Here is a 24987-nt window from a genome sequence, read left to right as displayed (position 1 = left end):
TTGTACATATTCATTAGTATGGGATATTTTTTTGGCTGCTTCCTCTTATTTATCATAATCAATTTGTTTGGATTCCGCGAATGATTTCAATGATTCTAGTGCACGCATTGCCCATTCAAGAATCAAGATGTCTTGCAACATCTTGTTTGTAGCGTTGAATCGCTCCAAGATATCGTTCTAAAATGTTGCAAACAAAGCGGTTTTGAGACCACTCATCTTCTGTAGAAGGTGCCTTGCTTCATTCCTCACGATGTCTTTTAGCTCTTTATTGGAAGACATGCTGGTTACAGCTTCTTCGATTTCCGAATAGCCGTTGACTTAGGCTTTGGTAGCTTCAGCTCGACAAAACCAACGAGTTACGCTGAGCCTTTTCAAGACTGAAAACTGACCGCTTTTCTTCTCCAATAATTTCTCAAGCATAATTTGGTGACGCTCTGTACTGACTATGAAAAACGTGTACAAATTCTGCACGAAATAAAACAGCCGATGTACAACTTCCCAATTAGTTAATAATAATTGATTTTTCCAAGAATTAAAGAACACCAATTCTTCATATACGGCAATTTATTTATATAATTTATAAAGGGTGTCCCAAAACTAGCGCAAGATTTGAATTTGCGGCTATTTGTACAGTGAAGTGTTGGCAACCCTGCAAAAAAAGCAATTTGACAGCTAACAGTATAGGGTTATAAAAAATGGAGCGTTACACGATAGAACAACGTGTCTTCATTATTAAAGAATATTTCAAAAATAGTGAAAGCTTGGCGGCTGCAGTTCGAAAATTTCATACAAAATATGGTCGGAATAGTGTTTTAACTTCGTCAACTGTGAAGAGATTAATTGAAAACTTCATGGAGACTGGATCCGTTGGAGACGCACTGGTCGTCCAAAAACAAGCCGTTCAAATGTAAATGTCGAAGCAGTGCGTGAGAGTATTGCTGACAATCCAGGAACCTCAATTCGACGTACGTCGTCGTGGACAAGAATTGCAAATTTCAAGAACCTCTCTACAGCGTATACTCACCAAAGATCTGTGTGTCTTCATGCTTACAAAATTTAATTAACACAACAATTGAAGCCTAATGACCATGGGCAGAGAAGAGAGTTCGTTGAATGGATTATTGGACATCAACAAATGGACCCTGATTTTTCGAGCAAAATCATCCTAAGCGATGAAGCACATTTTCATCTTGATGGCTTTGTCAATCGCCAAAATTGCACATTTTCATCTTGATGGCTTTGTCAATCGCCAAAATTGCCGCATTTGGGGTTCGGAGAACCCACATGTGACTGTCGAAAAACAAATGCATCCACAACGCGTGACTGTATGGTGTGGATTTTGGGCTGGAGGCATAATTGGGCCATATTTTTTTGAAAATGATGCTGGCCAAGCAGTGACTGTTACTGGTGCTCGATATCGCGACATGATTACACAGTTCTTTTTGCCAAAATTGGATGATATTGATGTGTCCAATATGTGGTTTCAACAAGACGGTGCCACATGTCATACAGCCCGTGAAACAATTCAATTACTGCATGAGACATTTCCAGGTCGTGTGAATTAACACCATTAGACTTCTTTTTATGGGGTTATTTGAAATCACAAATCTATGTCAACAAGCCCACAACCACCCGTGCATTAAAGGAGGAGATTCAACGCTGCATCAACGAAATTCAGCCACAATTATGCAGAATGGTCATGGAAAATTTCAACAAAAGAGTACGCATGTGCATGCAAAGCCGTGGAGGCCATTTGTCCGATGTGTTATTCCATACATAACCCTATCCTATGTACTTTACGAGTCAATAAAAATATAACTATTTAATTCAAATCTTGCGTTAATTTTGGGACACCCTTTTAAAAAATTGTCGAAACACGGAATCGAATACCCAACCTACCAGGTTGCGGACAAGTACCACACCACTCAACCATTAACCGATTGGGGTACTCCCTCAATTGGGTAGTGAAATGGAAGTGCTTCTTATCAGGGCCATTTGAGATATTGATATTTCACTGATTGCCTGATTAGAGTGAGCAAATATAGATCAACGATTTCTGTTATTAAAGATTAATATAATTAAATAATCATGTATGTACAAAGTACTGTAGGCTGTAGGTAAAGGTAAAAGAGCAATACAAAATACGTATCAAAGTAAAAGATGCTTAGTAGAGTTTATTAGTTGGAATTTGAAACAACAGTTTTCCGAAAACTTAATTGTGGGGGCCCCCCGTTTGTGGAGGCCCCGGGGCTTTCGCCCGGTTGCCCTCACCTAAATCAGGCCCTGCCAACAATCCGAAAGCGATTGAAGAATTTAAGGAAAATAACATATACAAAATAGGTTGGGATAAGACCAACTATAAGAAGTACTATTTTGAAGTCAATATCTTTCAAATTGAGTCGAAAACCATTTTCTATCAGTTTTTTTTAAGTTTTTTTATGTTTCTGTGTTTTGTAAAAAAAGTTGTCTAATGAATTCTTCTTAAAAAATTAACTTAAAGTTAGCAACAATATAAATACATAGTTTTTATTGATTACATTTTTAGTCGAAACCAATTTTCATTGATTTTAGCTCCATTTTTCTAAAGTATTTATTTCTTACATTATTTTACGTTACAACAAAAATTTGCATAGAATTGTTTACCAATTTTGCGTACTATTTTTTGTAAATTTTATAAAAATTTCACTGAATGTCAAAACCTATATTTCCTTTAAAACGAAATTAGTTTGAAGTCAAGCTTCCCAAACTTAAGGACGGGCACACGCCCGTACACACAGACATCTGTATAAAATCCTTTGATTAAGATTTTAGGGACCTTGAAATGGAAGAAATGTCAAAATGTTTAGTTGGACAAATAAACCGATTACAATAAGTTCCAATGGGAAATTAAGTAAACAAATTTTTCAAATTTGTTAGAAACATATCTTTTGAATCACCCTGCTTGTATGTAAGAATGATTTACTTACGCTCCAATAGGGACTATATACGTCCATGCATTATTAAAAGATAACTTTTACATCAAGTTCCCTCTGAAGAGTTATTAATATAATACCTTTAACCTACTTCTGGCATTGCCATTTAATATCAAATAATTACAGTTATTATAAGAAGCAATATTCTATTTCCTTCTTTACCTAGAAAAGGTACCTAGAATAACAACTTTTTAAACTACTCACACGTAGTTCTCGTATCTGTCACACACTGTCGGAAATTGTAATATAAATTCGTCTTCTTCGAATTAGAACAAGCGTGCAGAAAAATTAATTAGATACGGATTTGAATAATTGCAAAACGAGAATTAGAATGCTTTAATATATTAAGCTGCTTATGAATATGGTTTGATCCAGACTTTTAATAAGGAAGCACGCTGTCTTACTGACGGAAAATACAATTTGGTTTTTATTTGTTGTTTGTATGAACAGCTTATAAACCTTCAGTAAATTGGAATAACATTTCAATCAAAATGAAAATAGTGCCAACTTGTTAAAGGTTTAAGAAGCTTGAAAGAGTTAATCTTTCTTCTTCTTATAAAACCTGGTTCAGATATGATTTAATAGATAGCAAAACATTTGAATTAAAATCAAAGTAATAAATGTGAAATAAGGTTACAAGATATACATATTAGGTCATGAACATAAATTGCACATAATTATTTTTTATCTTTATTCTTTATTCCTATAAAATTTAATGCACCTTTTTTTAAGATTGATAATTTCTAATTTCTTTTTAAACCAAATCAGTTATAAATTTCAATCTTTAAAGATTTTGATTTAGATTGGTAAAATTTCATTTCATTATTGTATAAACTAGTTTTAATAAAGTGAGATGATTAATTCGCTAGTACATATATATGACAATAAATAAAATAGTTTTGTAACTGCATCGAGAACCAGTGCCAACATTGTCAAGAGGCAATCAAGCAGCCACCAACTAGAAATCAATGATTTGATGAGGAATATTGGCAGACAAATGCAGCAAAACAACAGGCACGCAAAGCGGAGCTAAACAAAAGGACGAGAGCTCCTGACGAACTTTATAAGCAGAAGAGTATAGAGGAGGCACCGATTTCTCAGACGGAAAAGGGGGAGCATGAGAAGCGTGCGGTAGAAGATTTTCAAAGGTTCAAACTCAGAAATGAAACGCGGTGAAACGAAATTCAAAGATACATAAACATCAAACCGAAGGGCTACAAAGACGAAAGTAGAACCGCAGTCAATGCTGAGGATAGGGAAGAACGACTTTTGCAGACTGTATAACGCCGACGACGACGAACCAATTTCCGCTGTCAAGCAGGATTATCCATTCAAAATAGACGACGAAAGCCAACAATCCCGTCTTCCCAACCTAGACGAAGTAAAGATTGCTTTTTTTTATTTCTTGGAGATAATTTGTTTAGGAGCATGCACCAACTTATCTAAAAATATGGTCTAAAGATAGCATGCTAATTTGATAAAGCACTTGTTCATGACAAAGCATTGTCCATGTCCATGATAAAGCATTGTCCGTGAAAGAAAACTTTAGATGGCACTGGCAGGGATCGAACCTCGCATGACAGTCCAACGAACTAACCATCATTCCACGGGTACTGGCGTACTGGGTACGGGTACTGGAACAGTTACTTAATACACTTATATATTTCTGCCGTAATGTGTGAACGACTAAATCCCATTGTCAATACCCTGATTGATCCCTATCAGTGTGGTTTTAGACCAGGAAAGTTCACAGTCGATCAATTATTCACATTCCGGATGATCCCGGAATAAACTCAAGAACAACAAATCTACACCCACCATTGATTTTCAAGGCCGCATATGACAGCGTCTCCAGGGGCGAGCTGTATAGAGCCATGTCTAGTTTTGGCATCACTGCCAAACTCGTCCGCTGATGACCTTGACATAATCGGAGGAACCCAGCGTGATGTCAATGGTACTTTTGCGAGTATTGAGGCAGAGGCTGCAAAAATTGGTTTAGCGGTTAATGGCGGCAAAACAAAGCACATGCTGTCATTAAGAAATGACCTAAAACATAGATTTCTCGGCCAAAACGTTACCACGATTGACGTAACTTTGAGGTGGTTAAGGACTTTGTCTACCTAGGCTCCGCTAAAAACACAGGAACAACACCAGCGCTGAGATCAAACGAAGAATTACTCTTGCTAACCGCTGATTCCTTGGACTAAGAAAGCTACGAAATAGGTATATAAAAGTCTTCTGTCATCACCCCCGTCCTGCAGAACTATAGACTGTGACAAAAGCTAAAAAATCACCTTCGTCGTTTCGAGAGAAAAGTTTTTCGCGTGATCTACGGTCCTGTATCCGCAGAAGGTGAGTGGAGGAGAAGCTGGAACGACGAGCTGTACAGTGAAGTAGAGCGCATGGAAAAAATGCTCCCGCCTGGAAAGTCTTAAAATCCACGACCACAGGACAGCGCACTAGAGGAAGACCGCGGATGAGTAGAAATGGCCCTCACCCAACTTGGAGTGCGCAACTGTAGATATCAAACCAGTGACCGAGCTAGACAGAGAAGTTTGTTGGGTGAGGCCCTATAGTTCACACAGGACTGTGGCGCAACCTTATGTAAGTAAGTAAATGCATTTGGTATTATTTTTTCCTGCATTGTCGGTTATATCCGACGACTCTATAAACATGTCTTTGAAAAGTTGATGAATGCAGCGTATATGTTCTTTATTATTTTATTTTATTAACTTTTTTTAGGAAGATATTGTAATTGGTTCAATTTTTCGCAGTGAAAACTGACATTTTTCAAAGTTTTAAGGTTACCAGAAACTTACAAAATCCATTACTTTGATTTTTCTTAAATTTTAACAAGATGTCTTAAATCATACATTTTTTAAAGTAATTTTTTTTTATTAAAAAAGAAACTGTTAATTGTTCTATTTAAAATGCATACATATTTGGTATCACGTCACAATGTATAATATAAAATTCAATTCCGAAGTCGCTAACGTTATTATTTCGAGACGAGAGGTACATAGATACATACATGTGTGGGGTCAGCTACATTTTTCAAATATCGAACGGCATGAAATTTTTAGGAATAAAACTAAATGTTTGTCATTCTATTGAACTTTTTGTGGTTTATTTAAAAAGTTATACATATACCTCAGTCAAGCTCTTATTCGATATTTACAAATAAATATTCATATAAAAGTAAATATATGTACATCTTTTTATGAAAAGCTTCAGGCACATCACCAAAGGGCAAGTGAACGAACCGGACTCGTTTGCATACTTAAATGCGGCTTCCACAATCAATATATTGTCTCCTTAAATAATGCAACGAGCGGAAACGCCCTTATATCTTCTTTAACGTTGCCTCCAGCAATGAATGAGACTTAATAATTTGCATATCAAACTAAAAGAGTTCATTAGTGTTAATAATATTAAATATCTGTCAGAATATGTCGTCAATAGATTCATTGTCTTTTGTTTTTAGTTAATGATGAAAAATCAGAAGCAAGAGCTTAACGACTCACGATTATAGATCTGCTAAATTGATAAAAATCAGTTGGATACATTTTTTTTAAAAACACTTAAACATCTTTAATTTAATGAAGCTTAAATTCGCAAATATAATATGTTAAGAAAGTTTCAACAAGATGTAAGAAGCTGATATAAACAACATAAATGCTTATAAATGCTTTGTAACATAAGGAAATTAATTATTTTAGAAGAAAAGCATAAGTCTAAATTATTAGAACATAAGTTATTTTATTATTATTGTCTACATTCACTTATATGTGCATAAGCTTTAACTAAGAACTTTAAAGTTATATTGGTGAAATTAAAATGAGTCCAAATCTTAAAAAGGCTTTATTTTTTAGAATTTATCAAAGTACAAATTGACCTGTTTTCGTTTTCTCACAACCTTTGATTTGCGGTGACTAATTGCATGTATGTTTTTAATATTTAGTTATTTATTAAACATTTCAATAGTAACTAAATCATTATTTTCCAATTTTCACAGTTTTGTAATCGGTACGATTTATCAAATTGAAAATTTTGACATTTCTTGAAGTTTCAACGGCCCTGTAATTTAAAGAAAAGATATTTAGAAAGATGTTTGTCTGTGCGAGCGTGTGTACTTTCGGAAAGCTGTTTTCATTGTCTATGTCTCAAGTACCAGTAAAGACATCGACTTGAAATACATTTCGATATACAGATAATAATGCAGAAAGGACTTTCAAAAAAATTGGGTGGTTGTTTCTTTCGACCATAGCAGTTTAAAAAGAAAATTGTAAATTTTTTGCAATTCCTTAAATAAAGGCGAACTTTTAGCCAACCGATTATTAACATATGAACCACACCAGGTTGTATGCCATATTGCAGTTTTGAGTTTTTTTTTAAACTTTTTGGGAGCAAAAAGACTTAATTAAATAATTTTTTCGTGTGACATGTATGTTTTGATCATATGAATATGATTCTTCCAATTTAGATTGCTATCAATTCATTTTAAAGCAATTATCTGTGCCACAACCTTAATACTTCCAGATCTTCTTCAATGTTCACAATACTTTCAAAGCAAGTCCCAGATGAATATGTAAAAACAATGTCTTTAGCGAAAGCAGTTGAAGTACCATTTAATTTCAGTTTGAAAATGGAATTAATATTAATTAAGAAAAAAGAAAAGGCCAAGAACAGATCCTTGTGGAACACCGCTTTTTAACAGTCTAGATTTATTTACGTTATTATTAACTTTTTTTTTTCTATTTTTGAAATAAGAATTCAGCAGGTTGAAAAAACTACCGGAAAGCCTACATTATAAAGTTTAGTTAGCAAAAGATCGTTGTTCACCGGATAGAAAGCTTTAGTCATATCAATAAATAGACCCTTTTTTGATTTATTGCTATTTAAACTTCCATAAAACTGACTACATACCCTTAAGATAGCATTTTCTGTTGATAAAACATGCTCATAAACTGATTATTACAAAAGAAAATAAACTTTTCTAGAAGGATACAATTCGAAAATAACTTCTCAAAAATGTTTGAAGGTTGAAAGAAGCGATTTAGAATTATAATTCGAAATAATTTCGCTATTTCATTTTTGAAAAGTGGTATGACTCCTGCACATTTAAGATGGTCAGGAAACCAACCGATTTCAACACTTTTGTTAAAAACGATGGTCAGTATGTCAACAACATACAAAGCAACATTTTTTAACATAAATAATAAATTTGAAAACTTCAATTGCTGTTATTCTATCAGAAACAAAACTGGTTGTGTATTATCCGAAAACAATTTTGAAAAAATGGAACAATCGAAATATAGGCCAATTTGTTTTGGTGACGTCAGTCAAATTTTGTGTTTATTATTCAGTTCCTTTAGATTGAAAAGCAAGTTTAAATAATAAAACTCTATTATCAAAATATGTAACTGTTCGTTGACACAAATAAGTTGCACGTATTGCGCCCATTTTACAGTAGACGTGGTGGTTCTTCAAATTTGAGATGAACGGTTAAGTAAACAATCAGCCAACACCCGTACTTTTAATGAACGCAAGATCGGCCAAGATATCGCCGCGGTCAGTGAAAGTGTACAGCACAACCCGAGGCAGTCTATTCCTTGCCCTGTACAAGAACTCGACCTTTTGCAGACTTAACGAAAACTTGGGTCTACACATGTACAAGATCAGAATAACCCAGGAGCTCTCGAAGTTCATGACCATACAACGCGCGCCGGTTGTTCGCTGACTGGGCTTCGAATCGTTTGGAAGAGGACCCCAATTTTGGCCGAAAAATCATCTTTAGTGACAAGACGCATTTTTGGATAAATGTCCGTGTTAACAAACGTACATGGGACGACACCAACCCACCAGGTGATAATGCATCCTCAAGAAGTTACCGTTTGGTGTGGATTTTGGGCCGGCGGCGGGTGTGACGAGCGGCGTAATTGAATTTGAAAACGACGTTAGTGAGACGGTCACCGTTAGCAGCGAGCGCTACATAACGATGATAACTAATTTCTTATGGACAAAATTGAACCATATGCACCTAGACGATATGTGGTCCCAGCAGGACGGCGCTACGTGCGCCCTTTTTGAAAAACCCTATATTTGTAGTTATTTATTTTTTTATAAATGAAAATAAAATTTGTATTTTTGCTTTAAACTGTGTTGCTAAAAATACTACTTTTAACTGAGTATTGGAACAAATGATCCAGGGGCGGGGTCAAATGAGCCATAAAGCTTACACAATTTAGTTGTATAAGTAAAGATTTCATCTAAAGATTTGTTAGTAATTTAACGATATTCTTTAAAAAGCGGTTTGTTGTCAAAAATAACAAAAATATTTGTTTTCACACAATTTAGAAAAACTTTAGTAATACTTTAAGTTATTTTGATAACATATAACATAACATATACAGGTTTTTAAGAAGTAATCTTGAATAAAAGATTTCCAATTAAATACTAAGTTGCTTTTAAATTCCTGAAACTTGTCTTCAATTCCTTAACATTTTATTTTGATGAAAATACATAAATATTGTAAGATTTTCTTAGAGGGTTTTTACTTGCAAAATATTTTTTTTATAAAATACAAAAACTTTTACGATTTAAAAATTAAGGAAATCTACTTTTTGAAGTGAATTTGCCTTGGAACGTTTTATATCTATTAATTGAATATAAAAGCCTTAAATCTCTCGAGAATTGAAGTGAAAAGAGATTCTGCAACGTGTATTTTCACACACTTAATGGTCTTCCCAACCTTATTTTTAAACTTTATTTGTTTTTACTCATTTTCAGAGTAATTATGTACTTAAATGCAGCTATTTCCTTAAATTCAAGAACTAAACATTTGTCCCCTTACATTTTTTTGAAATTACAATATTTTCAAAAGATTCACACAAAAAAATCATTTTTTAATATTTGTCTTCTAGCATCAGCTCCAATTTACGAGTAACCAGAGTGATTACGATATTAATCATAGACTTCCAAAAATTGAGTCCGAAAAAACAACGTGAAAAACAAAAGTCAGAAAATTCTTCACAAAAGATTCTGTTTCATTTTACTTTAGAAAAACGATCATATTGTTGTGGCAAAATTTCTCATTTCCTAAGTTACCAACAAGAACAGAATATATTATGTTTGGAAAAAGCTACGTTCCGACAAAATTTCTAACATTTCTGCGTAAAATGCACCAACAATTTTGTATTTTAACTAATAACCAAATTTGTCACTTAAGCCCTTGAAATAATAAAAGGTTAAGATACACATTATGTTCAAATGGTAGACATGTGCATTCATGACGACACAAGCGTCCACAGGTTTTGTTCAAAACCCACCTCTGTCTATCAACTCTTACTCTCAATTTCCAGCTGTGAACATCGGGTGCCAATCTCCAACAGGAGATTGGGTTCCAGTGGAAATGTTGGGGACAGCAAACAATTGAGGGAGGGAAAGGTGTTTCCACTAAGACACCTCTTCTTATCCAGATGGAAGCGGAGCAATTCCCGAGATGGAATCAACGGTGGCGTCTACAGTTCCCGTAAGGTTGAACTACTTAGTGAACACCTTATAGGGCATCTACGACTTATTCGGAGCCCAAGCCTATAAGGAGCGGTTAATCCGGCTCCCGGCCACAACAGCGAAACCCCTGGTTTGACGACGAATTCCGGCAAGCGCACGCAGCGAAACAACAGGCATACAAAACGGCGCTGCACAGAAGGACCAGAGCTGCTCGCGAGCTTTACGAGTAGGAAAGGAGAGAGGAACACCGGCTTCTTGGATCGGAGAAAAGAGAGCACGAGAAGCACGCGATCGAGGAGATAGAGGGATGTCACAACAGGAATAAGGTTCGTAAATTGTACCAAAAGGTCTAAGAACACCTCCCAAGGGTACAAGCCACGACTCGAAGCCTGTAAAGATGATCAGGGGAACATCGTAGTAGAACCGCAGTATATGTTGAGAATATGGAAAGACCACTTCTCCAAATTATATAACGGCGATGACGAAGCGAATTCCGCTATAAGGGAGATAGAACCACTCAACCTAGGCGACGCAGACCAACAATTCCACCTACCCGACCTAGACGAAGTGAAGATAGCTATACCTAAACTGAAGTCAAACAAAGCTACTGGGCTGACGGCATCGCTGCCAAACTATTCAAAGCAGCAGGCGATGAATTGGTAGGGAGCATGCACCAACTCAACTGCAAAATATGGTCGGAAGAAAAAATGTCCCATTAGTGGAATCTCAGCACAGTTCGCCCGATACATACAAAAATAGACCCTGTAAATTGCGCCAACTACAGAGGCATCAGTCTCCTTAACATTGCGTATAAGATCCTCTCTGACGTATTATGTAAACGTTTAAAGCCGTTCGTCATCAACCTGATAGGTCCTTATCAGTGTGGCTTCAGACCAGGAAAGTCCACTATGGAGAAAATATTGACACTACGGCAGATCTTGGAAAAAACCCACGAACTTCAATTCAATACCCATGCTGCCATGCGACTTCTTCAATATCTTTCTGGAAAGAATTGTGCAAAACTTAACCGTCAACACTGGAGGCACAATCTTCCAAAGGTCCATCCAATTACTCGGTTACGAAGATGATATTGACATAATTGGAAGATCAAAGCGTGATGTCAGTGGAGCGTTTTTGAGCATTGCGAAGGAAGCGAAGAAGAAGGGTTTATCGGCCAATGAGGGCAAGACCAAGTATATGTTGTCATCAAAAAAGGACACTGGACAACGTCACCATACTTAGAAGGCAATTGAGAAGTAAAGTCCTCTCTCGAGCATTTATGATTCTGAGGCCTGGACCCTGTGAAAGAAAGATGAGAACGTCTTAGGATGCTTTGAGCGAAAAATTCTTCGGGTGATTTTTGTCCCGTACGCATAGATTGAGAATGGACTAGAAGATATAACGACGAACTGTACAGGCTCTTCAACGACACTGACCTTGTTAACAGAATTAAAGTCCAACGGCTAAGATGGCTAGGTCATGTAGAGCGAATGGACATCAACCCGGAAGGTCTTTGAATCCAATCCCGATTAACGCCACCGTAGGTGGGGTAAGACCTTAACCAACTTGGCGTGTGAAACTGGAGACTGCTAGCTAGAGACCGAGCTGGCTGGAGACGCATGTTGGTTGAGGCCCAGGTCCGCCCCGGACTGTAGCGCCACTTTAAGTACGTAAGTAAGGAAGTAATTAAGATGCACATTGTGTTATTTGAATATTGTCAGCCTCCTTTAGATAAAATTAAAGAACATTTTTAGCGATGCTCAGAGACTAATCTTTATGTTAAGTGTTTGATGTCTGGATCCGCCATTGCTCATAATAATTTAAATTCATTGATGTATTTGGTTGGTATTCTTCAAAAACAAAATGCCCATTGTTGATTTATTTTGAAATCCAGTTCCAACAAATAAATAGAACATTATGCATAAGATTGATTCTAAATACTTCATGCCACATGTAGGAACTCCAGTCATTTATTTTTTATCGGAACTGGAAACAATCTATTTCCATTTCAAAAACTAAACTTTCAGTACATAAATATTCAAATTGCATAATAAAAGTATTTTATTTCCATTCTATTTTCACATTAAATTATCCATGGCACATAATATGTATAAAGGGTAAGTCAAATTGCAGCCTCGAGGCGCATCGTCAAGACATTTGATAACACGATTCCTACCATAACACGAGATCATTTATGAACCAAAGGTTATCCAAATCCTGAAGACATAATTTGCACATCGGTTACGTGCAAGAAAGTGCAACTTGTCAGAAAAGATAATTTCAACCCAGAACCGGTGTTCAATTCATGATCCTTTAAGTCCAAACATGAGAAATGACAAAAAAGTATATGGACTTGAGCTTTCAATACCTCTATTAATTGTAACTTGGTAACGAATATTCCTAGATTTTTGGGCAGAATTTTACTTATTTTAGTGAGTGAACTGCTGACCTGTTAAATTCGATGTTCCTGTATTAAGTCTTTCACCTTCGGCTACATCAGTCACATTCTCGTTGACGAATGTTGTCCGTCAAATAATTTACACGTTAAAGAGTTTTAGCCGAAATGATACGTCATAAAAGTTTAAGGTATCATTTCGGACAAAACTCCTTTTAAAAAACGCAGTCAATTTAGAGAAAAGAAGTATGACAATGAGTTTCTAACAACATTTCTGGCGGAAAATAATTGTCGGTGTCGAAATTACCTATCATTATAAAAGAAATCACTAAATGAACCATCCTGTATATCTCTGGCTGATAGAGTTGAAAATAGTCGCAAAATAACAAACTTGTCAAATAATTTGTTGTCCTCTGTTTCTTTCGTCGAAAGTAAATATAAATAAATGACAATAATTTATCAATAAATTAAATCCAATCTAAATTATCCATCACTGTTCGTTTCGTTTCACTTTCCTGACAAACTGTGAATAAATTATTCAATACCCATATAAATCGGTTTTTATATACAAAAATGCACTTTCCCTTCGTGCATTTAATTGGGGGTCAGTTTGAAAACCCTTTTTCTCAATTATTGTCTAGTCTGTCCGTGTTCGATTTAACGACGACGGAACCAGAAGCAACGTGCTTTTTGTAAGCTAATCTCTACTCAGAGCTCTTGTAATATTCGTGTCCGCCAATCAGAATTAATTTACAAACAAAATATATCAAAAGTTATGGGGTAGTGGGGGTGGTATTTAATCTAAGCGTATGGCAGAAATCAAAACAACGTAAGGAATTAATTTAAATTCTTTTCAACAAAAACAACCACTTGTTTAAATACAATATAATTTAAGGAAGGGAAACGCTCTTACACAAAGGACCAAAAGAGTCACGCTATAAAGAAGGAGAGCCACCAACACAATACAGCACAGTACCCAAACCCAAGGTTTCATCAACCACGATACAATAAGGTATTATTCGATAACAAGGAACTCTACAAAGGACATTCCCCACAAAACAAATATCTTGAAGGACAAAGCCGGTAAAATGCTTGAAATTCCACTCCTGACATGACAGAAAACGAAAACAGACCAAAAAAGAAAATCAAATGACGACCGAAAAAAACAACAACTTTATTTTGGCAAACGGACAAAATCAATAAAATTGACTCTGACGTCTACACCTAAAGGTTTTAAGTATACCGAGACCGACTCCACGTGCTCGATGTGATGTACTTACATAAATATATGCAGTTGTCTGCCTTTATATCTAAATTAAATCTCTGGTCACATTGACTTGCACGCATTACCATCCGACATCCGGTAACGGGGCAACAGCAAAAGCAACAGAATAAAAAGACCGAGACCGAGAGCGATTGTCCATTCATTTCTCTGATTTTATTTACAGAGCAAAAGACTAGGTTGGCAGGAATCGTATTGCCAAAAAACAACCCCCAGGAACGCCATGAATAGAATATCCTTGTTTGAGCAGAGTGTGCAAAATGCAGTGCATACAAAAGATCCTTGTTTGAATTTTCTCGCCCCGAAAAGGCACTGCGGGACCAGACAGGGTGGGTGATGACAAGGTTAAGGACTTTAAAAATGACAAACACTAATGACGGGCGGGCGGCCGGGCGCTTCGAATTTGAGTTATGTTAAAGTAAAGAAAGAATTGACAAAAAGGGAAATCAATGTAAATAAAAATTAAACAAAAATAGATTGATATGACGGAAGTCTCTGGCACTGATAAATTTAAGCATTTGGAAGTACTTAAAAATGAAGTGAGTCTATAAAATTGATTAATTACTCAAATACATTTAATAGTAAGACTTTTATTTTCAATGATTTCAATCAAGAAATGCTTTTGATAAAAATCAGGAAATGTGTGTCCAATGACAGCAATTTTCAATGAAAGCTATAACCAAACCAATGATGGTTTCATGGGCAAGTTAAGACAACATAACGAACTTCATTTGCAGTCAACTTCATTCTTTGAACATAAATTTTGACCAGGCAACTAGGTACCCGTGGGATGATGGTTAGTGCGTTGGACTGTCATGCAAAGGGTCTTGGGTTCAATCCCTGCCTGTGCCACCTTAATTTAAAAAAAAAAAATTTCGCGGGTACTGCCTCTTGCGAGGAATTGACAAATATTTCAAGAGTAATTCTTGTCATGAAAAAGCGCTTTCTCAAAACTAGCCGTTCGGATTCGGCCTTAAATTGTAGGTCCCTTCCATTCCTGACAACAGTACTCGCACACAGGAATGGTTGAGAGTTGTAAGTCACTAGGCCCTGGTTCACAACGGACTGTTGCGCCACCCCATTTGATTTGAACTAGGTCAAGTGTCATAAACTTCAAACTCGGAACTTTACTTCACGAACCTTTACCTACTTTCAGTTGATCGTACAAAAACCAGCAAAAACATAATTGTCATCTTAACTTGTATTTTGTATTTTAAATAAATATTATTTGATCTTTTTCTAATTTGACAATTGACGTTTTTATGGATATATAACAGAAAATTAATAAATCTCGGAATAATAAAATTCCACTATATCAGTTGAATGAAAAAACATGAACAACTGTCATTTTGACATAAGTAGATATGATTGGATAGTTAGGGAGATTTATCTTGACTAACTTTCCAGTCAAACGTTGAATTAGTTACTTTAACTGTAACCAATCAGATACTAGAAAGTTATCTTTCTTTTAATAGCTGAAACACAAACACGCTTCAGCTTCGGCTTCGCCTGACGTTTACGAGCTTCGCCATAGAAAATCAATGCATGCTATCAATATGAAGCTTTGACCTCACGTTTCGTTTGACAATCGTAAGTAAAAGAACGTATTGTTACGTAATGTGACTCCAAACGTAAGCTCTAATTCAAATTTGCTTAACATTTACTTTGTCTGACAGCTCAACAGCTTTAAAAAAAGTCAACAAACAAAAAACATTTGCTTATGGGAGATTCCCATCGGTTATTAGAAAAAGTTAAAAGGTATTGAAATATATATAGAATAAGTACACAATTTTTTTTTAAGAAAACGTTTTATTTTTGTAGAACAGAACATGAGTTTCGAAGAACTCCTCATAGATTAAAAAACTCCGGAGATTGAGTTCCCGAACTCACCGACGTCTCTCAGTCTTCGCTTCTTCTTTCTCTATGAGCTGAACATACAAACAAAAGGCTGTGTAAGCCTGCTACTTCCGCGATAAATTCAATTTTGTCTATTTCATAATTTATATTTTTAAACAAATTTTGAAGAAAAAATTACAGCTGCTAAAGGCTAAAGTGTACTTTTAGAAATGTCATATTAGAAATGGCATTCAAAGCAACCTCGAAGCAGGCCCATCGTAACGCAGACGAAGCTGAAGCGTGTTTGTGTTTCAGCCATAAGTGCCTTATGTCATCTGAACCTGCCCAGTTATATATCTTATAATAACTGGCACCTAGGTGTCCACTCTTTTTATTCTAGGAACTGTTTGCCAATATATCAACTTTTCTTTAAATTGCTACTGTCTTTATCAAACATAATTCGAAAAGTTGTTAAGCTATTACTCAAGTAACACACTTATGTATAATTTGGTATAGTTTCTTAAATTTGTATGTAAAATTAAGAGCCATAATTTTATTACGTCCTCATTATCAACGTCTATTTCTTTGTAGATGTTAAGATGTCGTTCAGTCGCTCCTCGCCGGTTTTGCTTCGCAGATAAGCATCGCAAACATTTAAAGCGTCTATATAGATTTTGGGCCGTTTTTCATTTGATATACTCAAGCAATATCTGCCATAATAGTTTATTTAAAATTGACAACGATAAGAATTTATAAGAAATAAGAATACAATTTTTATTTGCGTCACATCCTCTTACATCATCTGGCCACTCATGAGCAAATACTTCAACAGCTATTTTCATTTCTTCTTCATAAAGTTCGCAACATTTTTCTGGCAAAATATTTTGAATTTTGGAAATTAGTTCATTATAGTCGAAGAAGCGATTTTTTAACTGAACCAACAAATTGTCCAAAAAAGGAACATAGACAGAACGACGATAATATCTTCCGGACCACCCGAATAACTGTCTCGTTTTGTCCGTTTGGCAATAATTCGTGGGACTACCAACTGTAAGTCCATTTTATAAGCCATTTCCTAAGCTGCTGTAAATATGCTACCAAATCTTGTTTCGGAATTACGTCGCATTTCAACAATTTCTTCGTAAAGATGGTTGGCATATTATACGCAGTCGCTGAGATCGCAATTTTTGTTTGGAGAAACTCACTAAGATTCTTAAAAAGACTAAAAATTCTCTTTATTACAGTTGAGGACACAAGAAACTGAGCATTTTGTATTGCTATTAATAAAGTGTGGGGTTTGATTTCATCACTTTTAAAATTTTGTCTATCCAGGATCTCTATAGTGCAGCATATCTGCTCATAAACGTCATAAAACAAAATAAAGGATCCTAAATGCTCAACCCAACGCGTTTCGCAAAATTTTAAAAGCCTTGTTTGTTTTCGTATTTTCAAATTTACTGTAGATTGCTAAATTGAATTTTGAAATTTTCAAACACAGTTTTTCTTAAACTTATGTTTTGATGCGTTCCGAACCTTTAGATTAGACGGAAGACATATTCTTTTGCGCCTTACATTAAGGTAAGGGCCAAAGCCGCAAAGACTAAGTTCTCATTGGGACTCCTACAAAGAATCCCTAGGAATCTACAAGAAGGCACTAAGGAAATCCAAGTGATCTTCTTGGCGATCCTTCTGTGGCATTATAGAAGAAACTTCTGAAGCCTCTAGGTTACGAAAAATTCTTTCAACTAATCTAGCTATGCCAAGCTGCTTGAAAAATGCAGACGGCTCCTGGACAAATTCAAGTAATGAATCGCTGAACTTACTATTGGACATTCACTTTCCTCGTAGTTCTCTTACCGAAACTTGGAACAGTTATATACGTTTAAGTTCAAATACAACATATCCACAAGGTCTGATCACAAGGGATAAGCTAAAATGGGCTCTCAACAGCTTCAAACCATACAAAAGTCTTCTGGTATAATTGCAGCAATCCTTGAGGCAATTTTTACCAGCTGTCTTTACCTGGTCCATGTTCCCTGGGCATGGAGAGAAGTTAAAGTTGTTTTTATACCTAAAGCAGGTAAATGCTCCCAAGTCAATGCTAAAGATCTATACGACCTATAAGCCTTCCCAATCATTGAAGCGTGTTCCAGGCGGAACTTTTGGCGATAAAAGAAGTCTTGTCTTGTCTCAAAGAAAACGTGATATCAACATCTGATATCCGTATTTTCTCTGATAGCCTGGCCGCTATCAAATCTCTAGACTCTGTCTCTACAAACTCTATAACAGTCCATTACTGTCGATCATCTCTAATGGAGATGGCGCAACAGTTTAATATTCACCTATGCTGGGTGCCGGGCCATAGAGAAATTCCAGGTAACTGTAAGGCAGATGAACTCGCCAGGAGGGCAGGCACCAGGTGGAACAACATCACCACGTGTCAAGTCACAAAAAATATCTGGCCAACACTGGATTTAAAACGTTCAAGATGCTTGCTCTCTCTAAGCAGATCGCATATAAGCTCGATAATAGGTGTAATAACCGGACACCGTCTAATAGGAAAACACGCTACGAGACTAGGCGTATTCTCAAATGACTTTTGCAGAAGCTGTATGGACGAGGAAGAGGAAGAAACGGTTCTTCATCTTCTCTGCACATGTCCTGCTCTAGCTCGAAAACACAAGAATTACCTAGGAGATCTAAACGATCTAAATCATATCGGTATAATCAGTCTCTCACGTTTCATAAGGGACTCAAACTGGTTCCATTGAACTTAGGAGGAAGCCTCAAGATTCATGTGGTATCACAATGGGCCATTAAACTGGCCTAAGTGTGTCCGTTTCCATCTTGGACAGCCACTATAACCTAACCTAACCTACATTAAGGTATGCTTAAGTGCAGAAATGCATTCAAATGTTTAAAAATATTGAATTTAGGACACATCACGTAACTTTCATTATTAATTTGATTCTTTTTCTTGAAAAATAGTTAAAAAAGACTACAACAAGGTTATTTTCTGATTTCAATTTTTCATTTTTAGTCATGAGAAACATGTCAAAAGAGCGTATTTCTGTGTTAATACTAATATTTAGCTTCATACAAAAGATTCGAAACGACCGATGCAATGTATTTGCAAGCAGATAAGTGAATTTTTGTACATTTTCGTTGCAGCTCCCGTTATTTGGTAATTAGGACCTCCTAATCATAGCAAATTTATTAAAATTTTTCGTTTAACATATTAAGAGAATTTGAGTTGGAAATTAATTTTGTAACATTTACGTTTTTTTTTCTTTTGAACAATAATAGATATTTGCTTACTGCACATTTTCTGATATTTCGGAGGGGGTTTTAACACCCAAAACCCACTCTTGCGTTCGCCCCTGATCAACATGACGTGTTTCTTACACCAAACTTTGTAGATAAAATACACCATTTGAAACGAGCAATCATTTTTTGGGGTCGGATTTTAATATTGTGGAGATTGAAAAAAACTTAAATGCTAGACCATAATATTAACAAATGTACCGAAAAAATAATTTTGGATATCTTGTGTACAATGGTGTTTTTGCCCTGCTTTTTCTTAAAAAAAGGTGAATTTATTTCCAAATTCGAGAGAAAACCATACGCATACAGGGTATACCATAGTGAACGCCGCAGTTAACCATTAAATTTAATTTTGCAGAATAATACTTTCGATATTTGTTTATAATCAAAAAAGAATTAAGAACAATCTGCTTTAACTTGTCCAAGAAATTGAGCTAGTTAAATATCGGTCTCACAAATGGATTACATTCATAAATAGAGCATAAACCTGGAAATATTTGTAAGATTTTAACGTTTGCGTTTTTTAAGGCGAATTAATTTGTTGTATCATTTACTATCTTCAGTTAATAAAGGTACTAAATGTACTCTGTTGACATTTCAATGTAAACATATCCTTGAGATTAAAGTAATTCCACAATTTACTAAATAGGTTGAAAAAAATTACTCAAAAAAACATACAAATTATTTAAAATCAAGAGAAAATTGCTTCATTCATTTTTGTACTTAAAAATAGTACTTAGGAACCTATAGTACCGGTCGTATTTTTTTAAATTAACATTAAAAAATGTAAATATTAAATGAAAACAATGTTATTCAATATTAAAATATTAAAACGAATCAATTACATAACGCATTTGGTATTTTCGACTAGTTTTTAACATAAAATCTCTAAAACATTAAAAAACAGCAAAACATTTGATTTCGAATAATTGATTTTCAAGAATCTTTTCAGAAATTTTGAGTTAATTAATATTTTCGAGGCTCTCAATTCATCCGGCAGAATATGTTTCGTTTTTAAAATTTGTAATCAGAAAATAAACACCGGTGCTACCTAAATTTTCTATTTTTTATTTAAATTAAAATTTGTACCAAAAATGTCAGGTAAATAGTTTAACATCAAGGTGAATGATTTAAACCAATTATTAGTTGATTATTTACATTTTCGGGGTATATTACGTTCTAGTAACCAGAATAATTTGTATACCACTAGCACCATTTGGGTAACGAAAAGCGGTATAATTTGTGTGCAGCTTGGTAAATTGTGCTGTTTATACCTCGAATCAAAATTAATTTAACATAAGTGGCATATTTTTTATATTTAAATTGTAAACACCGAAAGTGCAAAAAATTATTAAATTGGTACTCCCCCAATAAAGGATTGAAAAGTATTATCTTCGATAATTTACTGGCTTATAAAAACAAGGTCAACAAGGTAGTGTAGGTAGTGTAGAATCTGACTTCGAAATCAATAATTTGAATTCTTAAATCTATGTAACTTAATGAATTAGTTTTCTTGTTCATAAAATTCGTAACGATTTTCAAAATCAACAATTCTTTACTTTAATAATCCGTTTTAAAATTTTCAATATCTTACTTATTTATGAAAAAAAATAGAGTCTTCATCGACCATAAATTAATCTTAAAAGAACACTCAAGATTTCATGCTAAGACGGTTTTTAACAGAAATAAGCAAAACGGTATAAAAGCAAAGGTTATAATACCTGCAATATATGTATAAAAAAACTATACAAATAATATTAAAAACAAGAATTTATGACTTTGAGCAAATTAAGTTAAAATCGGAGTTTGGATTCGGAATCATAACTAAAATTAACTTTTTAACAAATAATTCAAAAACATAATTTTATTTAAGGTCTTTAAAAACTTTATATAGAGTCAAATAAACACTTATAAGTTAACTCGTAACTAATAGGAAATAACGAAAGTAAAGTTAGATACTAAAATGATTTAAACTTTGTATAAAAGATCAAATTTTTTCTTTGCAAAATCATCATACAGTCCATGGTAAATTTGTAAAATGGCATATTTTAAAAACCTTATGTGACAGAAATATTTAAAGCTGGGATTCGAATTCAGGACATCTTTATCTTTCTTTTGATTGTGCAACAGATTAAAAACCTATTTTTATAGAACAAAGTAACTAATAATAACAACTTACAAGCCTTATTAATGAGAGTTGAAATGATTGAGGATGTTAGGAATAATAATAAAATATAAAAACAATCAGTTAAAAATTTAAATGTTGAATTTCAATATTTATGAAATACACTGGTCGACATTGTTTTCTTGTTATTATTATGTTGTGGAGCAACAGTCCGTTGAGAACTAGGGCCTGGAGACATACAATTCTCAACCATTCCTGTGTGCGAGTACTATTATCAGGGATGGAAGGGACCTACAGTTAACATCTGAATTCGAACGGCTAATTTGAGAAAGCACTTTTTACGACAAGAATTAATCTTTGGGGACTTGTCAATTCCTCACGCTAGGCAGTACTCGTGAAAAATCTTTTAGATGGCACAGGCAGGGATTGAACCCAAGACCTCTGGCATGACAGTCCGACGCACTAACCATCATGTCACGGGTACTACAATGTTTTCTTTCAGGGATAAAAATTAAACTTTTCTAATGGATTTTCGCGGTCTTAATTCGTATCGGACGTATCACGTAAGGTTTTTAAGATATCAGTTTTAAAATTCGAAAAAAAACCTCTTTAAGGCTTTTTGAGGCTATCTAAATTTATGAAGAAGCTTTTTTTTTAATAAAATCCGTAATCGCATTCCAAATCGATAATTTGTTCTTCAATATTCATTGGAAATATTTATACTATTTTGCATTATATTCAAAAAAAAACTTCAGTAGTTGTTAGATTTCAGACGCTACACTATTTTTGCTATTTTTGAATAGAAAAAGGCAAAAAGGTTTTAAAGGAAGTTTGATTCTTGAAATGAATCTGTTGGCCAAACAATTCTATTATACCTACCAAGTTTCTGAAATATATTTAAAAATATAAAAATAATGTTGAAAGCAGGTGTTTTTTAAATTTTGAGAAAATAGTTATAATTAGAGTTTGTATTAGAAATCAGCTATGAAAATTCAGTCCAAAATATATTTTTCAAAACTATGACAGTATCGAATTCAAGGTTTTCTGTTCACTTCATATAGATTTAAATGACCGATAAGAATTTCCAGAAACTAAGTGAGATACTATAATGCTTTAGATTTTATCTAATTCAGAAACTAAGTGAGATACTAAAATACGTAAATTGTATCTAATAGAAAGATTTGTACTTTTTAAAGCCATCATACAATTTATTATTAGGAGATATTTTGAGTTTTAACTTAGGTTTACAAAACAAACTTTTAGTTGTTTTTAGCATTTTTAAAGAGACATATTTCAAAACAATGATGTAATAGAAAAATTTAACAGATAAATTCGAATTTAGATCACCTTAATCTTTAAAGGTCGAACTGTCTTTCTTAACTTTATGTGAACTAAGGAAGCACTAGTAAAGCAGAAATTATATTTTTTTTATAAATTTATTAACTACTTAGTAATAGCCAATTAATAAACAATAAATCATTTTGAATTAAACGATCATTTTCAAAACTTTTTTAACAAAACACAGAATAACGGGTATGAACTTAATTTATTCTCAAATATTTAACGCCCGAATTAACAAAACCCACCAAAGTCCGTCTCCGAAATCTCTTTGAATCAAAAATTCAGCAGAAGAAAAATCCAACTCAACAGAAATCTCTTGCTGTCCTACAAATTCGCCTCAAGGGAATTAAATATAAACTTTTTTCCCTTTAGATACTTTTCTTGCTCGTATTTTCTTGGGGATCGGGATGTCAACTTCACAATTCAACATGACGACATTAATTCATTCATAATTCAGCTTAAAGTACATAAATGCCTGCACTCTATAGTATGTACCTTACCTACTCTCAAAGAATCACAGTCAGCAAAGCAACACCATCAAGATGTTAAAACAAAGATGAAAAGATCACAAAGAAATATTATGACACACAAAACAAAAAAAGTAACTCAATTCAAACGAACCTCATAAGATACATCCTCAGGAAATGCATTGTGTTGCGTTGTTGTTCCCACACTTGACTTGACAAAGAGTTAAGTTTAAAACAATTATTTATTTATTTTGTTTATTAAAAAAGAAGTTATTTGACTTGTGTTAATGCGATACTTTAAAACAATTTACACATAATCATTTAACACCCACGTTACACTTTTTTCAAGACCGAGAGAGAAAGATTAGAAATAAAGACTTTTCACTTAAACGTAATTTCAAGTAATGAAAGTCGTAAACCACGAGTACATAGAGTTATCAATATCAATATCCACGATATCAATCGGCTCGTCGTCGTCGTCGACTTGGATTTACTGCACTTCCTAGAAATATATATTCGGATGTCACCAGAAAAATCACAACAAACAATCACGCTAACCCAGAATCTTCTCTCACTAACAACACTTCACAACACCGCTATTTCAAGCCCCCCCAACAATAATTATGATGACGATGGACGATGCAGATAACGAGATAGGTATTAGATACTCCTTGAAAAGAATTCTCTTCACAACGGTTTTTTCTTTTAGTTTGGTTTCAATTTCAGCTTTTGCAGTCTTCCGAGAAGGAAATTGACTACGCCTTTTCTCACAATTCACTAACTACGAGTAGAACCAACCAAATTGGCCAACCAAACCAATAATCAAACTTGGATTCACTATATTCGTAGATTCGTACTTCCTAGATGTGTAGTGCAGTATTTTGGATTATTTAATACGGTACTGAGATACTCAAGCTCAATGCGACTTATTGAACCATAGCAATAAGACGATGAAAATGACGATGACGATGGCGATGACGAGGACGACCAATGTTCCAACACGTACGTTCTAGATAAAATCTCATCGAAGACTGACTCTGGCCTGACTGTTGCCTGGTCTTTTGACTTCACCTGCAACAATTCAACAAAACCGATGACGATGATGACGGACTTCTTCTGCACAGCACAGCGAAGGCCAGGCAGGCAGGCAGACATATACCACGGATTATGCTCTGCTGTTCGTTCTGTGGTGTTTCGTGTATGGTACTATGCTGTGCGGTGTGTTGTGCAGTGTGCTATATATGTACATAGGCTGACTGGCTGGGCTGGCTCTGCCACTGATCTCTTCAAGAGAGGCGCAGAAACATTTCTATCCTCCAGATTGTATAGGGGCCATCCGTTCCGTAGCAATAATGCCATCATAGAAGAATAGGCCATGAGAAATGAGAGTTGGAAAAGGCCAATAATATCTTAAAAGGCATTATGGCCACTTGTCTCTTGTGATGCTTGGCCGTGTGACTCTGACTGTGACTATGACTATGGGTTTCGGGGAATTGAACACAACGGCAGCAACAGCAGCAGCGCATTGATGACAAAAAAGTATGCTTTTTATTTACTCCCTCGAATATTCTGGGACGTGTTACAGGCGGGCTGACAAGAAAAAATTCAGTCTGTAAATTAATAAAATGAAAAATGAAATGAGATTATCAAGATTAACAACTTAATAGATAAATATATAGATAGATAGATATATAATTTTATTTTTAAAAGATTTCACAAAAAATGAGTATTGT

General features: G+C 34.7%; 1 protein-coding gene across 1 annotated transcript in view; it reads right to left on the bottom strand.

Annotated features, from left to right (window-relative positions):
- Positions 1-23519, bottom strand: part of LOC129942606 (uncharacterized) — a 39255-nt gene extending 15736 nt beyond the window's left edge. The window contains exon 1 of the mRNA XM_056051622.1: positions 23409-23519. Within this exon, the coding sequence (XP_055907597.1) occupies positions 23409-23437 (29 nt within the window). The 5' untranslated portion in view covers positions 23438-23519. The remainder of the gene's footprint in view (positions 1-23408) is intronic.
- Between the last annotated feature and the right edge of the window lie 1468 nt (positions 23520-24987).

This window comes from Eupeodes corollae, chromosome 1 (assembly GCF_945859685.1).
Source record: "Eupeodes corollae chromosome 1, idEupCoro1.1, whole genome shotgun sequence".
Lineage (NCBI taxonomy): Eukaryota > Metazoa > Arthropoda > Insecta > Diptera > Syrphidae > Eupeodes > Eupeodes corollae.
Note: the sequence above shows the minus strand (reverse complement) of the source record. Positions and strands in the feature narration are given on the sequence as shown.